Source organism: Piliocolobus tephrosceles, chromosome 1 (assembly GCF_002776525.5).
Source record: "Piliocolobus tephrosceles isolate RC106 chromosome 1, ASM277652v3, whole genome shotgun sequence".
NCBI lineage: Eukaryota > Metazoa > Chordata > Mammalia > Primates > Cercopithecidae > Piliocolobus > Piliocolobus tephrosceles.
The window spans coordinates 157,452,322-157,474,416 of record NC_045434.1 but is presented as its reverse complement, the minus strand read 5'-3'; the positions used below and the strand labels follow the sequence as shown (position 1 = coordinate 157,474,416).

The window sequence follows — 22,095 nt, the reverse complement described above, 5'->3', positions numbered from 1 at the left end:
CTGATGTCCTGGGCCTTCACATTCACTCCACTCACTCACTGGCTCACACAGAGCAACTACCAATCCTGCAAGCTCCATTTATGGTAAGTGTTCTATACAGATGTACCTTTTGTGTTTTTTGTTTTTTTGAGATGGAGTTTTGCTCTTGTCGCCCAGGCTGGAGTGCAATGGCACGATCTGGGCTCACCACAACCTTCATCTCCCGGGTTCAAGTGATTCTCCTGCTTCAGCCTCCCGAGTAACTGGGATTACAGGCACGCGCCACCATGCCCGGCTAATTTTGTATTTTTGGAAGAGATTGGGTTTTTACATGTTGGTCAGGCTGGTCTTGAACTCTTGACCTCAGGTGATCTGCCCACCTCACCCTCCCAAAGTGCTGGGATTACATGCATGAGCCACTGCACCCAGCCACAGGTGAACCATTTTAAAAAATCTTTTATACTGTATTTTTCTGGTACCTCTTCTATGTTTAGATATGTAAATACCTGTGGTATTACCTACAGTATTGTATACAATTGTGTTGTAGTTGCCTACAGTATTCAGTGCAGTAACATGTGGCACAGGTTTGTAGCCTAGACGAATAGGCTATGCCATATAGCTGAGGTATATAGTAGGCTGTACCATATAGGTTTGTGAAAGTACACTCTGTGACATTTGTGCAATGATGAAATTGCCTAAGGACACATTTCTCAGGATGTATCTCTGTCATTACACAAGGCATGGCTATACCCTAGTACACTGTGGAGGGGGCTACAGATGGAATTTGGTACTTCCTCAAGACAGCTTGGTGTAGAGGAAGAGCTTAGGAGATAGGGTAAAGCCAGTTCACTTTGAAGCCTACTTCTCCCCCTTTTTTTTCCACAAGCTGTTGAGACCTTAGTGAGCTACCTTAGACCTGAGTTTCCTAATACTTAAAAGTAGGATTAAAAATTCTTACTGCAGTCTGGGCAATATGGTGAGACCCTGTCTCTACAAAGTAAAAAAAATTAGCCACGCATGGTGGTACATGCCTGCAGGCCCAGCTACTCAGGAGACTGAGGTAGGAAGATCACTTGAGCCCAGGAGGTCGAGGTTGCAATGAGCCATGTTTGCACCACTGCACTCTAGCCGAGAGCTATTTGAGCTCTTTAAGACAGAACTGTCTCAAAAAAACAAAAAAAACAAAAAACAAGCAAACAAAAAACCTGCTAGGTAGAGTTACAATGAGGATGAAATGAAATGACATATGATAGGCACGGTGCTCAGGGTTGACCTCCCTACCTCTGTGCCCACCCTGCCCTGAAGGAATTTGCAGTCTAGGAGGAAGCTATAAATGAACGCATGTATTCGTATGCTTGATAAAAGATGGAATATGACAGCTTCCTTAAAAGAGTAGGACAAAGGGCCGGGCGCGGTGGCTCAAGCCTGTAATCCCAGCACTTTGGGAGGCCGAAACGGGCGGATCACGAGGTCAGGAGATCGAGACCATCCTGGCTAACACGGTGAAACCCCGTCTCTACTAAAAAATACAAAAAACTAGCCGGGCGAGGTGGCGGGTGCCTGTAGTCCCAGCTACTCGGGAGGCTGAGGCAGGAGAATGGCGTGAACCCGGGAGGCGGAGCTTGCAGTGAGCTGAGATCCGGCCACTGCACTTCAGCCCGGGCGACAGAGCGAGACTCCGTCTCAATAAAAAAAAAAAAAAAAAAAAGAGTAGGACAAAGAAGGAAAGGGGCGAGAGTTCACTTTTATCTGCGAGTAAATTATGGGAGACCCCATGGAGGAACTGGCATTGACTGGCCCTTGAACTGGTAGGATTGTGGCGCCATGATTCTGTACTCCCTGATCAGAGTATTTCCACATGAATCCTTGAGTGTGTTACACAAAAGGAAACTCAATTAAGTCTGTAAATACATGACTACACAACGGCCTAGGCTCTCATGGTATGGTTCAGAGTTGTGATCCTAGAATTGAATTAAAATTGAATGTTACCAAACTAAACTTAGAAACTTTAGGGTGTATTTTTATTTAGAAATATTTTACGTCGCCAACAGAATTTTGTTCTTCAAAAGAATCTAATTTTAATTGTTGTATCTTAAGAAAAACTACTCCAATTGAGAATGTTTTTTGAAAGTAGAATCATTTTGGTCCATAGTCTAAGACCACTTAGAATGACTGATTTTCAGCAGTGTTACCCTCACAAGTGGAGGTTAGAAACAGTTACTACCTGTGTATGTTTTCAACTATCTATTTGCTTTGCCCATTTCTCTTAAAAATATCGTGTTCTGTCCAATCATCTATTGGCTTATTTTTAAGTCAAAAAACACCTATATGTTATTTGTTCCTTGTGAATTTGTATTTTGGTTACTATCTCATCAGAAACTTTATGTAGGTGTATATTAGGCAACATTTTTTTCTTTGTAGAGGAAGATTCCCCTGAGTTCGTGGCAAATTCCAAAATACTTAAAAAGCAAATGCTGAACCTTAAAAACATGGTCAAAAAACTTTGTAGATGAACATAAGACCGTTTTCTAGAGGTGCACAGATATTCTCCTGCAGTTACTCTGTGTGGCCACGAGATGGTGAGTGCGTCCCCAGAGGGACGTCACACCCCTTATAATCAAATGAAGTTTCTTAGGAACTATCAGATAAATATATAAGCAGACTGTCAAAGAACAGAAACCTAATCTCAGCTCTTTTCTATAGATGCCTGACCTCCTTTCTAAAGCCCATTTCTCACTTGAGATTGTATTTGCAGACACTCTGCTACATAAGCCTTTGGATAGTAAAGAAATTTTTCGTTGAAAGTGTTTGCAAATATCCTTTGTGTTTCAAAGAGTGCCTCTTCCTCCATGAGTCAGGGACTATGTCTGTCTTAATTCATCACCCTTCCCAGTGCTCAACAGAATTGCCTGGCACTGAGCAAACAATTAACTTGCTGAATAAGAAAATGTGTTTGTCTTTCTCCTGCTTCTCCACAACTTGCTATTCCCTTCTCCCCTGAACCCTTCAGATTTCCATTAATTATTGAAATAAGAGGAAGTTACAGAGGGGTTGAGCAATGGTATCATAGTAAGGAAATTAACTGGAATGGCCTTAGTATAAGAGTTTTACTCTGAAAGCACCTCTGTTGAGGTTCCTATCAGAAAGCAGTAGCAGAAGAGATGGGGGTGCCATCCTGAGATGAAGAGATGGGTGCCCTCCTGAGTTGCCTTGGAGACAGCTGCACCATCACTACCGTCCTGGATGTGAATCCAGGACCTGTGACCAGCCAGGTTCAGAGTGTCACTGGATTCTGTCATAACCCCTGGACAGGGCCCACTGTATCCTAGAATGTCTTCATTATTAGATGAGACTAGTGAATGTCGTACCAGGCAAAGCCATAGGTAACTACAAAATTCATTGATGCCATTGCTTTGGGAGTATAGTATATGTTGGTGGGGGGTGGGGCAGCAGTTGTTTTTAAGTTCCAAACTAGGGGTACAAAGATAAACAGGAACTTACAATTTAAGAAAGAATTTGCTAATAGATAGATAGCCTTATACTTTTATTATAATATGGCAAAATCTAAGAGATGTGCACAGAATGCATGTAAAATCACAGAAGGGGCACCAGCCCCCATGTGTGCTGGCAGGACTGGAGGTGGGTGGGGGAAATAGGTCGGGAAAGCTTCCCAGAGAAGACTTTCCAACTGAAGCATGAGGCACAATAGCAAGATGAGGGAAGGTGGGAGGGTGAGCCAAGCAGAAGGGCCACCATGAATCTAACACCTCGAATGCTAACATGAATTATCAGTTAGTGTGTGGGTTCTTGTAAATGAGCAGAGACGGGAAGCTGTCCAGGATGTGTTGGAATAATCACTGGGATTTCACTAAAATCCTGTTTTCTACTTTAATTCTTTACATATATAGCATAAGGTGGTTTCAACATGCACAGCAGTTTGTGACTTAGGTTTTGGAGCGCAGCATCCGATCTACCACTCCAGACTTAGCACTGCTAAAGCTGAGAAACCTATTCTGGCTCCTGGTCTCTTAATCCTGGGTAAAGGCATCACTATTTGCACAGCATCTGAACCTAGAAACCTCGACCTTTTCCAAGGATGTCAGCTCCCTGGCATCTTCACCAGGCAAGTCCATTAAGTTCACCAAATCCAGCCTACTGTACACTTGAACAGTCCACACACTGCAGCTGCCCTACTTCAGGTCTTTGCCATCTCCTCAAGGCACATGCTCCAGCACCCTGTCTTCTGAGCCTCTGATCCCACCTTCCTTCTGTCCAGCCTCCCCCTTGCCCCCTGACCACTCCCACTGTCCAATTCTAGATCATAGCTCATAGCTTCAGCCAGCCTTCTTGACCTGGTCTTAGCCTGTCTGTCCAGTGCCATCTCCCACTGCCCCCACCCCCAGCCCCAAGCTTTCACCATTCCCAAAAGCCACCAGAGCCCTTCCAGCTGTTGTACTATTACATGTACTTGGGCCCTGCTGGAAGTACCTTTACACCCCTGTCTTTACCTACTGAGTCCCTTTTCTCCCATCAGGGCTACCCAATTGTCACCTCCTCAAGGATCTAAGCCAAGTTCATTGGCTTTGGAGTTCCTTCTGTGTGCCTCTGTTTTAGCACATGGGTGTTTCCCCTTCTTGCCCATGGGCCTCTCAGGAGCTGAGGCCTCACCTTAGTCCTTTCCTGTCCAGCTTCTAGCCTGGCACCTGGCACCAAGAAGGCACTCAGTCATGGTGGACACATATGTCAGTGAACACTTCCTCTTCTGCCCTGAATTTGCAGATGACACGTCTGAGATTCTGGCTAGACATCTCCACATATGTGACCCACAGACTCAAAATCAAGCTGTGCATAAACAAAATTTGTCTTCTTTCCTGAGACTCAGTCTGTGAGTTGTCCTTTCTTATCATTATAAGTTGAAATTGTAGCCACCTTTCACTACTCCTCAGTCCCCCACAGTCCCCCACATCTGATGACTTACCAATTTCTCTTGCCTCCACCACTGAGATAGCTTTTAAATCTGTCCAATCCCACTGCCCTAGTTTTCTCTATCCCTCACATGGGCTGTTGAAATAACCTCCTAACTGCTCACTGTCTTTCCTTTCCCTTCATCTCCCAAACCACCATCCTCTAAACACAAATGATCATGCCATTTTTTGGCCTGCTCAGAATCTTGTGTGGTCTCTCTATTTGCTACTCTTCGGCATGGGCTTTATGATCTGACTCACCTTTCTGCCTCCCACCTGCTCTACTCTCCAGCTACCTGCTAGCACTCATCCAAGCCACGTGGAACAGGGATGGCCTTTATATCCACGCCTCTATGGCTGTGGTCATCCTGTTCCTTTCTTCATATCCACTTATCAAACTCCTACTCATCCACTTCAGTCCGACTAAAATATAAATTCTCCGAAGATTCCTTATTCCCCTAGCCAGAATTAGATAGTCCCTCTTCTGGATTTTAATTATACCTCAGTTATAGCATTTACCATTATCTGTGTAAGAGGAAGCTTTGCTTTGTGAGCATCTGTCTCAAACTCAACTGTGAAGTCATTAAGGAAAGGTGACGTCTCTTATTCGTGTTTCCTCATCTCCCGCTCCAGCCCCATAATGGTCTTCAATAAATGAATAATTGAATGACCAATGCTTCTATTTGTTTCATTTCTCAAACACTAGCTTTTGAGCTCCCTGTGCAGGGACCAGGCTTTCATCTTTGTATGTCTTCCAGTGCCCAACACAGTGACTTGTATATTGTAGGTACACGGTAAATATTTGTTAAGTTGGACTGACAACTATATAATTCTATCATTTGAGTAACATTTCACTGAGGACAGAATTTTTGCACAGAGCATACAGTTTCAGCCACAAATGACTCCTGCTTGGCTGCATGCAAGAACGTCAATTTTGCAGCCATGAATGTGACTAGCACTACCCACGGGTAAGTGCTGATTGATGCTAACTGTAGATGCAGTGGAAATATTAATGAGCTGTCGCTTCTCAAAATGTTTAAAGGAGATTTTTGCAATATTTAAAAACATGCCAGGAATCTGAGAATGGAATCCTTTGATCAGCAAGGACATTTGCCTTTGAAACATGTATTGCTTAGAATACCAAAAGAAATTAAATTTAAACGGGGGAGGTGGGGCAGCTAACACAGAATAGTTGATTCCACAGCTAGTTGCCGTGGGTATATGTGGAGTTAGTGTTTCATTAGGCACTAGAACTTTGGGCAAGTTCCTTAACGTCTCTGAACATCATTTTCCTGAATTGTAAAATGGATATTAAAATATATCGTCATTGGTGTGCAAGAAATGACACAAGTGCCTGCTACCGAGCAAGTACGCAGGTGATGGTGGTGGTTCTTTTTGTTCTATTGTGGCGTCACACTCAGGCATTTCGAAGCCCAGATTTCCCCACCAGCGCCAATTGATCTGAGTCCTGTTCAGATCTTCTTCTTGAGGCTGCCCATTTTTTGGATTTCTTTAATAAAAAAGATCATCTTTATCTTAGGTACAAGTGTAGAAAGGTAGGTCCCCAGTGGTGGCTAGCCATGGATGATGGGATGTAGGGTGATTTTCATTTTCGTGTTGCTGGTTTGGGGATTTGGGATGAGGGTTCTGGTTTATTTTTTTTTCTCCTCCATACTTTCTCAGCTGTCTAAAGTGGTTATGTATGTATTGTGTCATTGTTTTAAGGGAAAAAGAGTTATCACTAAATCTCTTTAAAGATAAATTACTTTAGGCCGGGCGCGGTGGCTCAAGCCTGTAATCCCAGCACTTTGGGAGTCCGAGACGGGCGGATCACGAGGTCAGGAGATGGAGACCCTCTCTGGCTAACACGGTGAAACTCCGTCTCTACTAAAAAATACAAAAAACTAGCCAGGCGACGTGGTGGGCGCCTGTAGTCCCAGCTACTCGGGAGGCTGAGGCAGGAGAATGGCGTACACCCAGGAGGCGGAGCTTGCAGTGAGCTGAGATCCGGCCACTGCATTCCAGCCTGGGCAGCAGAGCGAGACTCCGTCTCAAAAAAAAAAAAAAAAAAAAAAGATAAATTACTTTAGCATCTGCTGACAGTCTGCCAGTGTTTGCACTTACGTATTGCAAAGGCAGGAATACCTCCCAGTGCCCTAGAAATTGTAAGTGAATCTTCTCTCTGCATCTTGAAGCTCTCAGCTGTGTGTGTGTTCCGTTCTTTTTCTAGGTTATAGCACCATGAGCCCACAGGAGGACAGTGAAAATCCTCCATGCAACAATGACCCCTTGTCAGCCGGGGTCGATGTGGGAAACCATGATGAGGACTTAGACCTGGATACCCCCCCTCAGACTGCTGCCCTACTAAGTCACAAGTTCCACCACTACCGGTCACACCACCCTACACTTCATCATAGCCACCACTTACAGGCGGCCGTGACGGTACACACTGTTGATGCAGAATGCTAACGATCTCCTCACCTCCACAGCAAGACGAGATCTGGGAGCTACCGAATGTTCTGGAAAGAAAAAGAACCAGCTTAAAACCCACAGCAAGAGACCTCCCTCGTGTTTGTACTTTGTGCAGAGTTGTTTGAGTCATTTCCTGCCTGATGACATGGTTAAAAATGAGAGAAACAACAACACAGTCACATTTGTGAAGACGTGAGGCTGGTTCTGAAATGGAGGGGAAATAAGCCTGATGAACGAACCTGCCATAACACTAATGGAAGGGAACAGAAGGCGAGCCTCCAAACACAGAGACGGAACCTGCAAGTGAAGCTGAGCCAGAGGAATGTTCCGAAGAGCCAGAAGCATTCAGCTCTCCTTAACTGGAAGAGAGAAAAATCTGCTCACCCAGAGACTGGAATGTGGCACATGCAGATACAAATGTGTGCATTGAAGATTTCACTTTGTTTCTTAGCGGTACCTGGATACCACAATTGCTGTATGGAACTCATGTTATGCTCTAAACGATGCATCTCAAAATTTCTAAGTAAAGGATTATTTTTCTACTATTTATTGAACTTTCAAATATTCTCAAACTTTGGGGAAAAGGAAAGGAAACACAGGAGAAGTTTTCAGCAGTTGCCCTGAGTTACTTTGTGTGTAATGAAGTGATTCTTTGATTAAGGAGCTCTATTTCCTATTTAACTGATATCCCACTGCCCCACTCCACAAAATAGGAAAATGAAGAAATCTTTCCCTCTGACTTGTTTACATCATTTCGTGGAAACACATCTTTATTTGTAATGCAGTATTCTTTCTCTGTGTTTGACAGAGATGGGGAGGGGCAGAGGAATCTAAGAGTTTTTAAAAGAAATGTTACGTTTCTTATGACTTGTTTCCACTCCTCGCACAATGCTAGTCTTAGGTTTCTACGAAACCTAATGTTAGAACCGCATCATTTCAGCTAAGGGAGGGTTGGATTTATTTTCCTTGTTTTAGAGACTACAAATTTTTAAATGTCCCATTTCGACTGAGAATATTGACATATAAGGGAAGAAGTTTTCTAAATTGTGAATGTCTGGTTCTTAATTAAAGATTTTTTTTTTAATATTACAGTTAAAAGCTGCTGCCAGTTATCCAAGACATTATCCACCAAACTGCTTTGTGATTTATACAGGGACTAATCAAATCTGGCTACTATAACATGGGGCATTGTAACTTTAAAGTAGTGTTTTAATTACAGTGATGTACTTTAGACTCACATTTTGTGATTCAAATATGTTATAAAGACATTCTTGCACCGTGGTAAAGAATGTGTGTGGTAAATCTCCGTTTATATGTAGTTGGAAAAAATTCACTGAATAATGTTTTAATGATAGGGTATTATGATACAATGTAAAAAACAATTGGTTCTTCAGCAGTACAGAAAGTAAACTATATATGTGCTATCAGGAAACCCCTTCATACTGTGTATAAAATTGCAATCTAGTGAAATAAACTGTATGCAACAGACCACTTTAGTGGCTACAGTGATTGTTAATGTACCACTCCTTGTGCCTCTAGGCAAGTTACATTCACTTTGTAACCTAGCAGGTCAGTTGCCAAACTGAAAATAGACCTCTTTTCAATGCTACAGTCAACTTCTAGGGCTTCTTGACCATCTAGATCAAATATGCAAACAACTTAACAATATAATGGGATAAAAATGTGTAGAACATAGCTCTCCCTTCCTGAGCGTCTGTATTCATGTAACTAATAATAAATGGTTCTTCTCTAACTGCTAGAAGGATTGAATTAGTTCCCTGCCTTCCCAGAAATTAAACTTCCTCATAGGATACTAGTTCGTTTCCTAAGGTTGAGAAGCTCTGTGTTAGGAAATTGATTGAGGAGGGAGAAGTGGAGGGGAAACTTGGTGATTTCAAGAAAAGAATCACAAAACTTAGAGCTTAAAAATGAAATAGGTACCATCTATACAAACCCAGTAACAAAATACATTTTGTATCTTTTGGGTTTTTTGTTTGTTTTCATTTTTGAGATGGATCTTGCTGTGTCACCCAGGCTGGAGTGCAGCGGCGTGATCTCTCAGCTCACTGCAACCTCTGCCTCCTGGGTTCAAGTGATTCTCCTGCCGCAGCCTCCTGAATAGCTGGGATTATAGGTACTTGCCACCAGGCTCGGCTAATTTTTGTGTTTTTAATAGAGACTGGGTTTCTCCATGTTGGCCATGCTGGTCTCGAACTCCTGACCTCAAATGATCATCCACCTCGGCATCCCAAAGTGCTAGGATCAGCCACCGCGCCCAGCCCATTTTGTATCTTTTGTGATAAGAGTTTTTCCTATTCCAAACTTGAGGGGAAAGTAATTGAATGTTTATACCTAAACCAAAACATTGCTGAGTTTTAAAGATCCTGTGAAATATGACATAAGGTTGAAGTTTTGATCTTCTATAATTATCTTTTATCTAATCCAAGGGTTACATATAATGTCATTTAAACATTCATTGTCATTGTTTAAATGGTAAAATATGTTTCTGGAGATTTTTTGATCATGGTCCCAGTTAAGAGTATTTGTTAAACATGAGTCTTCCCTGAGATCCTGAAGGAGGTCCTACCAATATCTTCATTCACCAAAGCCTCCTGCTGCCGGTCACCAACATTGCTGATCAATGTTGATAAGTATCAAAACTAAGGAGATTCCAGGTCACTTTACATAGCTAGGAAAAAAATGTCCTATTGTAGCCCAAGGAAAACAGGGCTCAGGTTCATGCTAGTCCTCATGGCATATACGGTTCATCTGCTTTTCAGATAGGTTTATTTTAGAAATTTTGTAAACTACACTGTAGGGTATGTTTTTTCCTCCAGTTGATTGAATACTCATCTAAACCTCATTGATAATATATTTGAAAAACTTAGGCAATATGAACTTGTTTTGCCTATCAGAGTGACTGGTATGCGGAAAGAAGTCCTGGAATACCACAAGTTCTTTTTCCCATGGCGATGAACTGCTCTAATGATTACATTTTTTTTAAGTGTATATCTGGCAGAATAATTATATTCTTAAAACATGCCAGCCGCGTCCAGGTGCCATGTCTCTCACCTGTAATCCCAGCATTTTGGAAGGCTGAAGTGGGTGGATCACATGGTCAGGAGTTTGAGACCAGCCTGGCCAGTATGGTGAAACCCGGTCTCTGCTAAAAATACAAAAATTAACCAAGCATGGTGACAAATGCCTGTAGTCCCAGCTACTCTGGAGGGAGGATTGCTTGAGTCTAGGAGGTCCAGGCTATAGTGAGCTGAGATCACGCCACTGCACTCTAGTCTGGGCAACAAAGTGAGACCCTTTCTAAAAACAAAACAAAACAAACAAAAAACCCATGCCAGCCAGGTCTCATCTATGTCCCTTTTGGTCTGTTTCAGAAGAGAAGGAGTAATGATTTTCCTGACTGAGATAGAATGCCATATTCAGGAGTTTTTCCTAATGTTTTAGTTAAAAAGAATTTTAAGTTTCTGTGTCTATTACTTAGGGACTATAACTAGATATTTTTTAATAGTTAAGTACACACATTGAGATTGAGATTTTCCTAGATTTCCTCCATTCTCTCTCATCAGCCCTAAATTGCTCATTATGGCCTCTTCCTTCTCTTGTCCCATAATTCAATGTTTCTCATTTTTTATTAATTATTTCTCCCTCCCCTTGAGGAAGAAATTTTAATTTAATTTGAATTCTCCCTAACAAGGGAAATTAAATACTAGAGGATACGGTTTTCTTTGGATTGGGTTGCATTTTGGAGAGATACAAATCATTGTAATCTCCGTTTCTTTTCCTTCTGCAATAATTCACTTTCACTCCTTTATAGGCAGTATCTCCTCCACTGAGAATGTGTGCCCTAAATCAAGGGGTTCTCCAAAGTTTTGACTTCAGCACCTTTTTTCGGTACTATTTGTTGCCCTCCATCTCTTTTTAAGCTACACATGCTTTCTTGTCATTGCTTGGGGTGGTGAGCACCGAATTAAAAGCAAGAAGGCCTGAAGTTGAGTACATAGGAATGAATGAAACAGGCATGATGCTTTTCCATACTAAATGTGGAGATGTAAGTGGATAACAGGGTTGACTCCCCAGTATTGCACTGCCAGGATTGTTTATCCCACAATTCCATTGACTTCAGTCATAGAGTTGGATTTCTTAGTCCTATGACAAGAATAATAAATCCATCCTACTTATTTGGTCAGAAACTAAGACTCACTGCAGATAGCATAAAGCATTTTTCCTGATGGTAGGGGGAACATGTGACCTAATTTGGTTCAATCTGACTGAAAGGACTTGGGTTGCAAGGAAAGACTGTCTCCCAGTAAATGTGAAGAAGCCAGCAGGTAACGTCTATCCTAGCTGGCTGCCATCTTTCACCAGTGTCAGCAGCTTCAGGGTGACACTGATGCCATGGACAGTGGAGTACAGAGAATGAAAGAATAGGACATCTTAAACTGCTGACTCAGCCAGCTCTGAATCCCATCCTGCCTCCGGATTTCCACTTATGGGAGATAATAAAATGTCCTATTGTTTAAGATCAGTTGAATTGACTTTTTAATACCTCGACTTGAAAGCATCCAGTATAGACATAAAACCAGCAAATGCAAAAATATAAGTACACCTTTGCATAGGGCCATTTGCTGTGAAGGCATTGGAAGAGCAATGGGTGAATTAGCCCACAATGGGAGTTGGGGGGAACAGAACCTGCTTTAGATTTGATGCTCGTGGGAAGCCTCTGAGAGGGTGATGCTGAAGCTGCCACCTGAAGAATAAGAAAGAGCTAGATAGACAAGGGTACAGTGGGCAGGCAGATATTTCAGACAGAGGGAATAGAACCTCAGTAGGCCTGAGCTATGAAAGCATCAAGTCTAGTGCATTGGTCAACAAAGGGAAAGCGTGATGCAGTGAGAATGAAGAGGCAGGAAAATGAAGTATATATATATATATAGTCTCACTATATTGCCCAAGCTGGAATGCAGTGACTATTCACAGGTGCTATCATAGCACACTAGAGCCTCAAATTCTTGGGCTCAAGCAATCCTGAGTAGCTGGGACTACAGGTGCATACCGCCATGATGCCCAGCTATCTATATTAAAGACCATTCTGAATTGAAAATATATTGTAGGGTAGCAAAAATGGAAATATGGACAGGAAACCATTGCAGAAGTCTAAGTAAATGCAGAACGATGACAGTGAAGACAAAGGAAAGTGGAATGGTGAAAAATATATTTTGGAAGCAGAAAGGATAGGGCTGGTTGTGGGCCGGATATAGAGAGTGGTGAGAAAAGGGTTCATGGTTTGAACGATTCCATCACTTGCTGTGCTGGAGGAGACGAGCAGAAACAGTTTGGTGAGGAGGATAAGGAATGAAGAGTCAATGTTTGATGTGTTTGGCATAAAGTGGCTAGAGGTGTCAAGATCATTGTGCACACCTCAGCCCAGTAACAGTAATGCTGATGTCGCTCATGGAACACTTGCTTTGTAATAGGCATTGTGGTAAGGTCTTCTGTGTGCTAATTCATTCAATATACTTCAGCTCTGATTAGTCAGTACCGTAGAAGAGCTGTCAGTCTAGCCTTTTTCTCTACCTAATTCTCCTAATGGCATGCTCCACAGTTCATACCCTCCTTAAATTCAAAACCCCATCCTGCTACCCCTTGCACATCTCTGCTATGCTCCAGCCAGCTGGTCTACTGACTAGAAACCTGACTTTCCCGATGTGTTATGTGTCTTTACGTGTTTTGATCTTCTTGTGTGTTCTTTTCAGCTCTCAAGAAAAATAACTACTCTTTTCACACCAGCAAGTTTCAATTTAAATACACCTTAGTCCATGGCGAGGTTTCTTAACTACCCCACTTACCCACCCCTATGTCTGAGTTTTAAAGTGAGCTCTGACCCTTTGAATCTTCCAAAGCTGTTACTTCTCCACCAGTTATGAGATTCTAGTTCATCTTGCTTGGATGTTAGTTGCCTTTTCATATGAACTGGTTTGTTTTTGTTTTTAGTTTTTGTTTGGGTTTTTTCTTTTGAGACCGAGTCTTGCTCTGTCACCAGGCTGGAGTCCAGGGGCACGATCTCGGCCCATTGCAACCTCCATCTCCTGGGTTCAAGGGATTCTCATGCCTCAGCCTCCCAAGTAGCTGGGACTACAGGCACACGCCACCACACTCAGCTAACTTTTGTGTTTTCAGTAGAGACAGGGCTTCACCATATTGGCCAGGCTGTTCTCAAACTCCTGACCAAAGTGCTGAGATTACAGGCATGAGCCAGGACGCTCGTCCCTCCTTTTCATATGAACTCTTACAGCCCCAACTAGATATCAGCTTTCTCAGGGCAGGGACTGTTTCTTATTCCTCTTTGTAGTGCTCATGGCACCACACCCTGGACTTACACAACTAAATTTCTAGAGTGCCAACTACAGTCATAATTAGTTGCAAGTTATAATAATATATGTAATATTTAAAGCAGTGAATGAAGCCAAATGATTTCTCCAAATCATGTGCTTAATCAATTAGTACAAAAGATTTTTAGTATATTGTACTAACGATTTACATAATGTTGCAGGTTTTGAGTTTTTTAATGTTATCTCTGGTATGAAAACCCTCAACAACTTCCTAAAACATACAGTTTCAGTAGATGGGCCTTTTAAAAGCGACCTATATTTTGTTATAATAATTTATATGACATAGATGTACTCCTAAATACAAAAATAATTCCCAATGGCTAATTTAAATATAGTTATCTATTCAAAATAGTTTTAAATAACATTCCTTTTGAAAAGAGAACTTATATACAAAAGATTTTCAAATCCTATTTCTTATAATACTACTTGTATTTCTTTCATGCCATTCCCATTCTATTTCAGTGCGGCTTGATTAAAGTATTTTATGTGACACTATACCCACCAGGATTACTGTCTTAGTTCTTAGGCCTAGTACTTTTGGGGGGAAAAAAAAAAAATTACATAACGAGATGCTTGGTTCCCCTCCAAAGGTATGTTCTTGACTTTCAGGGATCCTTGGCAATCCCTTATCCAGACCCAGTTTACTCACTTCCACTTCCCTCTAAAATCCCTTCCCATGGCCGGGCACAGTGGCTCACACCTGTAATCCCAGCAGCTTGGGAGGCCAAGGCAGGTGGATCACCTGAGGTCAGGAGTTCAAGAGCAGCCTGGCCAACTTGGCGAAACCCCGTCTCTACTAATAAAGTACAAAAATTAGCTGAGGATGGTGGCACTTGTCTGTAATAACAGCTACTCGGGAGGCTGAGGCAGGAGAATCACTTGAACCCGGGAGGCAGAGGTTGCAGTGAGCTGAGATTGCGCCATTGCACTCCAGCCTGAGCAACAAGAGCGGGACTCCATCTCACAACAAACAAATAAATTAAAAACCTTCCCAAACATGTCCACATCCTTTGCCCCTTTACTCTGTCCTGCCACAGTTTCTCCAAAGCTGCCTTTGGGTTCTACCCTCGCATTTGGGTGTAAGTCCCATAACTTTTATCCCTACCACATAAAAGTTGCTCTCAGACATCATCCTGCTCTCTGTTCTCTCTCAGAGGAAGGAAGGTTCCTGCTCCTTTGCAGTGCCAGCCTGTACATGTTTGATGTAGTTGCATCAAAAATGCATAGCCTCAGCTCCACTTTCCTACCGGTGGTTCCTACTCTTTGAACCTAATGCACATTCAATTATCCTCTAACCTAAAAATACAAAACTTCCTTAGCTTTGCTTTCCCCTCACATTACTATTCATGTTTCTCTGTCTTTCTGGGCTCACATTTCAAAATCACAGTGTTCGCTCAAGACCTCACAAACGGCCTCCTCCTGTGGCCACATGGCTGCACGTACTGCGCCATGAGTTCATCCTGGGTTGTGACTTCCCCTGGGAGCAGTAAATGTGCTCCTCCTCCCAGGTCTGCACCCCTACCTCTGTCCCACTCTCTGTTTCCTAAAATCCTGTACCCTTTTGCAGTTGTCTGTGTGGTTCTCTACATGAGTATCTCCCCAGCAGTTCCAGCACCAGAGATCCCATTGTCCCTTCCCTACTCTGAGCTGCTGTCACTGTGCACCTGGACACTGCAGCAACCTCCCCGTTGTTCTCTCCATTCTTTTTCTTTCTTTCTTTTTTTAAGACAGTCTTGCTCTGTTTCCCAGGCAGGAGTGCAGTGGTGCAATCTCGGCTCACTGCGACCTCTGCCTTCTGTGTTCCAGCGATTCTTATGCCTCAGCCAGATAGCTGGAATTACAGCTGTGCACCATCACACCTGGCTAATTTTTGTATTTTTAGTAGAGATGGGGTTTGCCATGTTGGCCAGTCTGGTCTTGAACTCCTGACCTCAGGTGATCCACCCACCTCGGCCTCCCATAGTGCTGGGATTACAGGCGTGAACCACCATGGCTGGCCTTCCTCTCTCCATTCTTATTTCCTCCAATTCATTCTCTATGCGGTGGGCAGAGTAACCTTTTTGTTATTGAAGCACCCATTCCTATGACTGGTAAGTATGCATGTCACATATTATAAAACTAACCACTTTAAACTGTACAATTCAGTGGCATTTTGTGCATTCAAAATGTTATACCACCTACACTTTGAGAAACAAAAAATGAAACCCTAAACCCCTGGACTGACTGAACAGATACCCTCTTGGCCAAGGGAACCCCAGAGAAACATTAAAAACTGATCTCCCAGTCATGATGGGACCAGAGGTCCAACGCGCCTCAGGGTGCCCCTTCCTTACTAAGCTTTGACCAGAATTCTTTCCTAAGGAGGAAGCAGAAACCAGCTCTGGAAAACAAGAACAGACAACTATTTCCTTCATTGCCTTTAGCCGAATCTGAGACCAAAACTGGACTCCTCTTCCCTTTTTAGTTTCAACACAGCAAGTGACCAGCATTTCTTAGTGACAAGAGAACACCCACCACGGACTGGTTCTGGAGGAGTTTTGTGTCTTCTAATTCATCTTTTCTTTTTTTTTTTTTTTTAAGAGTTAGGGTCTCAGTGTGTCACCCAGGCTGGAGTGCAGTGGCACAGTCGTGGTTCACTAGCAGCTTCAACCTCCTGAGCTCAAGCGATCCTCCCATCCCAGCCTCCTTAAAAGCTGGGACTGCAGACACATGCCATCAAGTCTGGCCAATTTTTAAATTTTTTATAGAGACAGGGTCTTGCTATGTTGCCCAGGCTGATCTAGAACTCCTGGACTCAAGCAGTCCTCCCACCTCAGCCTCCCAAAGTACTGGGATTAAAGGTGTGAGCCACCATGCCCAGCCTTCTCTTAATTTCTTGAGTAAACCTTGCTCTGCTCTACCTCAGAGTCTTTGCATGCACTGCTCACTCTGCCTGGACCACTTCTCCAAGCCGACCTCTCCCAGCCCCATCCCTCACCTGGATAACAACCACTCCTCCTCAGATCTCCACTTCCATGCTACTTTCTCAGTGACTACTCAGGATGCACTAGCATGCAAAAGAAGTTACTGAAACGCAAAACTAAGTTCGGATGTGCTCCTGCCCGCTAACAAGAGAGGGTAGCATAATTCTTATCAAAGGGAAAATCTATCTGTATACTGTTATACTGGCCCCTTCCACTTACAGAGGGAAACAAAGGCTGAAACTCTGACTCACTTACCAGTTTTTTCTGTGTTATTAAAGGAGAAGCCTCTTTTCCTTTTCTTTTCTTTTTTTTTTTTTTTTTTTTTTTTGAGACGGAGTTGTGCTTTATGGCCCAGGCTGGAGTGCAGTGGCGTGATCTCAGCTCACTGTAACTTCCGCCTCCTGGGTTCAAGTGATTCTGCTGCCTCAGCTTCCTGAGTAGCTGGGATTACAGGTGAGCGCCACCACACTCAGCTAATTTTTGTACTTTTAGTAGAGACGAGGTTTCACCATGTTGGCCAGGTTGGTCTCGAACTCCTCACTTCAAATGATCTGCCCGCCTCGGCCTCCCAAAGTGCTGGGATTACAGGTGTGAGCCACTGCACTCGGCCGGAGGAGCCTCTTTTTTATGTGACATGGGTCTGCATAATAAACTGGGATAAATTGAGCTTCTGAATCAAGAAGCTGGGAGATATGTGGAAAGTCTTGAGGCAGAAACAGGACCCAAGCACAAAGGCTCTGCTACCCACAGAGAAGGGTCACCAGTGAGCATCATGACAGGCACCAGTGGAAGACGGCAGAAGGAGTGTTGAGTGTAAAGCTCCTCAAAGTTTCAGTGGAGTTTCATAAACTCACACATCGAATGAGTGACTTGAAGGGAAATCAAGGAGAATGAACCAAGTTCCAATGGGCCAGGGCAGAGCAGAGAGAAGAGAACAGCTGCAGGGATGGGAGACAAGTGAAACAGAATTGAGTGGGGCAAAAGCTCAGAGCCAAGGATAGCAAAGCCCTGAGGAATTCACAGGAATCTTGAGAAGGTTATTGGACTTCCTGTAAGACATGAGATGAAAGGTCCAAGCTAATTTTATTTAAGTCTCCAAGGACAGCATGACCTCAGTGGACATCTGGATATGTGTCAGTACTCTATGCTAGATGTCTCCTTCTTGGCTCTCATCACACTTACTGCTATTTGTTTTATTTCCGCCTTCTCACCAGCCTGTAAGCACTGCCTGGTCGGGGGGAAATCAGTCTTCATGCTACATCCTGATGCCTATCTCAAGCAGGCACATAAAACATATTTACTGAGTGAATACATTTTTTTTGTCTGAACAGAATTTAAAGTGTATTTTATTTAATTTTTAATTTTTGTGGGTACATGATGTATATACTTATGGGTTACATGAGATGTTTTGATTCAAGCATGCAATGCATAATAATCACATCAAGGTAAATAGGGTATCCATACATCAATCATTTATGCTTTGCATTTCAAGCAATCCAATTATACTCTTTTAGTTATTTGTAAATGTACAATTAAATTATTTTTTTACTGTAGTCACCCAATAGTGCCAACAAATACTAGATCTTACTTATTCTATTTTTTTGTACCCAATAACGGTGACCCTTTTCTCCCCACCCCACCCCAACTACCCTTCCCAGCATCTGATAACCATCCTTCTATTCTCTATCTCCATGAGCTCAATTGTTTTAAATTTTAGCTCCCACAGATAAGTGAGAACATGTGATGTTTGTCTCTCTGTGTCTGGCTTATTTCATTTACCATAATGACCTCCTGTTCCATCCCTGTTATTGCAAATGACAGGATCTCATTTTTTTGGGGGGGGCTGAATAGCACTCCATTGTGTATATGTACCACATTTTCTTTACCTATTAATCTGTTGATGGACATTTAGCTTGCTTCCAAATCTTGGCTATCGTTACGGTGGATTTTAAAGAGGAACATAAGACCCTAAAATAGGATATTTCTATATTGTTTATTTAGCCCCCATCTGAAAACCCTCTCACTGCCAAACTGGAAATAGGGTGAAAAACACAACTGTAAATTCAAGATACCTGAAGTGGTAGGAATATGTTTACTTGCTAAAAGACTGGAAGAGATTGGAGTTGCTTTTTTACCCAAATGTCCCACAAGCACATCAAAATCAACCTACAACTATAAAAATATCAGAAGGAAATGAAACCCTATGCTTATGACCTTAAAGTGAAGAAGACCTTCTTAGAGCCTGAAAAAGCAAAACTCATAACCCAAAGATTGGGATAATTTAAAAGTTTTGTACCACAAAAATGGCCTCTCCACCGCAAAATGGGGTCGTTTTAATTCCAAAAAAAAAAAAATAGAAGAAAGGCTTGGCACTTAGATTAGTAATGTATATTAAAGCGAACTTCTAGAAACCTAGTAAGCAAAAGAGAAATGACCCAATAAAAACACTGAACTGAGAATTCCTCTTCAGAGAAAAGACAAATAGCTAGTAATCATAAGGAAAAAAAATTCAACCTTTTTAGAATTAGTGAAATACAAATTAAAATGGGGTAAGATTTTTCAACCATAGAGAAGCCAACACTTCAAAGTTGTCTAACACTCTAAGCATTAGTGGGAGTATATACATTTGTGTAGGTACTTTGGCAAATCTATTGAAATTTAAATGTATATAACTCTCTGACTCAGAAATTCCACTTCTCCACACCTATACTACAAAAACACATGGGGCCAAGCGCAGTGACTCATTCCTGTATCCCAGCACTTTGGGAGACCAAGGCAGGCAGATGGCTTGAGCCAGGAGTTGGAGACCAGCCTGGGCAGCATAGTGGAATCTTGTCTCTACCAAAAAAACATTAAAAGTTAGCCGGGTGTGGTAGCATGCGCCTGTAGTCCCAGCTACTCAGAAGGCTGAGGTGGAAGGATTGCTTGAGTCCAGGAGGCAGAGATTTCAGTGAGCCAAAATCGTGCCACTGCACTCCGGCCTGGGCAACAGAGCCACACCCTGTCTAAAACCAAACAAAACAAAATAAAAACATATGTGCACCAGGAAATTTGGCAAATAGGATTACTGCAGCATTTGTTGAAATGGAAAAAACTACAAACCATCTCAGTAATGACTCAAAATGTAGAATATCTATATTATGAAATACTATACGCCATTAAAAAAAATAAGGTAAATTTCTATGCACAGACATGGTTATTTCTATGATATACTATTGAGTAAAAAAAGCGGTCGGGCACGGTGGCTCACACCTGTAATTACCAGCACTTTGGGAGGCCGAGGCAGGTGGACTGCTTGAGGCCAGGAGTCCAAGACCAGCCTGGTCAACATGGCAAAACCTCGTTTGTACAAAAAATACAAAAAGCACGTGCCTATAATCCCAGCTACTCCAGAGGTTGAGGCACAAGAATTACTTGAACCTGGGAAGTAGAGGCTGCAGTGAGCTAAGATCGCACCACTCCACTCTAGCCTAGGCAACAGAGCAAGATCCTGTCTCAAAAAAAAAAAAAAGCAAATTACGAGTATATATATATATGTATATAGTGATGCCTGCTGTCTTAAAACAAACACAATACAATTACATGTTTTCTAAAAGAGCAGATACATGTTTGTGAATACATATAAAGAAAAATATTATTAGGCTCTGCACCAACAGACCCCAGTAATTGCTTCCAGGTAGGGATAAGAAGGGGCAGCACTGGGCAAAAGATATTAGACTTCTGATCTGTCATGTTTCACATTTTTGCAAGATAAAATGTAAACATACATCGTTTGTATTATTAAAATAATTTGAAATTCAAAATTAAATGCGTAACAATAAGATACTACTCAGCAATAAGAAGAGATGAACATGTGCCGGGCACGGTGGCTCACGCCTATAATTCCAGCACTTTGGGGGACTGAGGCGGGTGGATCCCTGAGGTCAGGAGTTCAAGACCAGCCTGGCCAACATGGTGAATCTACTAAAAATACAAAAAATTAGCCAGGCATGGTGGCGCACACCTGTAATCCCATCTACTCAGGAGACTGAGGCAGAAGAATCACTTGAACCCAGGAGGTGGAGGTTGCAGTGAACCGAGATGGTGCCACTGCACACCAGCCTGGGCACAACAGAGTGAGACTCCATCTCAAAAAAAAAAAAAAGAAGAAGAAGAAGGGATGAACATGATATACATAACATCACAGCTGAATCTCATACATGTTATACTAAGCAAAAGAACACAAAAGAGCACATTTGGGATAGATCCTTTGATATGAAGTTCTAGAACAGGTAAAATTAATCTATAATGAAAAAAAGATCCAAGCTGCAGTTTCTTCTGAGGGTCTAGGGCTGACTGGTGAGGGGCACTGAAGTCATGAAAAGATGTAGGTTATCTGAGTGAATCCATTTGTTAAAATTGTATAGTTGTGATTGGTGATTTTGATGGATGTACCTTGAACTTCAAAAAAACAAAATTAACAAAATTGAGTATCTAGTGTTGCGTCTATCTTGATAAAATGTTTTAAAAATCCATTTTGCCCAAAATTAGACTATCAGTTCTTCACCAAACATGGTCATCCCGGAATTCCCATCTCTGCCATCCTATTGTTGGTTACTAGTTACCCAAGACTCTATATGAGGATGGCCGGGCAGCTATGGCCACACACAGGAACATGGTTTGAGGAGAGGAATATGTTAAATTTGTTAAACGTGAACAGTTGGCAGGGGTTTTATTTATGAAGAATGAACTGTGAGTGCTGCATGGCCAGCCCCACCAAGGGGAGACAGGAGAGGAATTGTGAGTCACTGACTGTGCTAACTGATCAGCATATGTCAGGAATCAGTTTACAGAGATGGGAAGCAGAATAGATTAACAGGAAAGGGATACCATTCAGCCTTTTAATTATGGAAAAGTTGGAAAGAGCAAAGAAACAAAGCAAATGGGCATGTACATGTAAGAGGAAAAGAGGCAGCCTTAGAGCTGCAGTTCTCTATTGGCTTCCCAAGGGCAGTGGCCTTTTCATTGAGTCCTCTTTTCATATCTGGTAGGAACTGGGATGCAAATGTGGAATTTCAGCAGACAGTGTCTATGCTAGTGCTGAGGAGAGGGACAGGGTAGATACCTTTCCTCCTATGCTGATGACTAGAATTCCTGACAAAGGATGAGAACTTCCAGCCAAATTTATCATAAGGGTTAAAATATAAAATATTTGAAGGATGTTATGAGGATTAAATGGATCCATAAATTAACAACACTACCTGGCATTAAAAAGCAATCAATAAATGTTACTTAGACCAACAGTCACAGAAGTAGTAATATGAAGCAAAA

The 22,095-nt window shown here is 42.3% G+C and overlaps 1 protein-coding gene across 1 annotated transcript in view; it reads left to right on the top strand.

Moving 5' to 3' along the window:
* CACHD1 (cache domain containing 1) overlaps window positions 1-8,906 on the top strand; it is a 227,047-nt gene extending 218,141 nt beyond the window's left edge. The window contains exon 27 of the mRNA XM_023210311.2: window positions 7,174-8,906. Coding sequence (XP_023066079.1) covers window positions 7,174-7,412 — 239 coding nt within the window. The 3' untranslated portion in view covers window positions 7,413-8,906. The remainder of the gene's footprint in view (window positions 1-7,173) is intronic.
* Window positions 8,907-22,095: the final 13,189 nt, after the last annotated feature.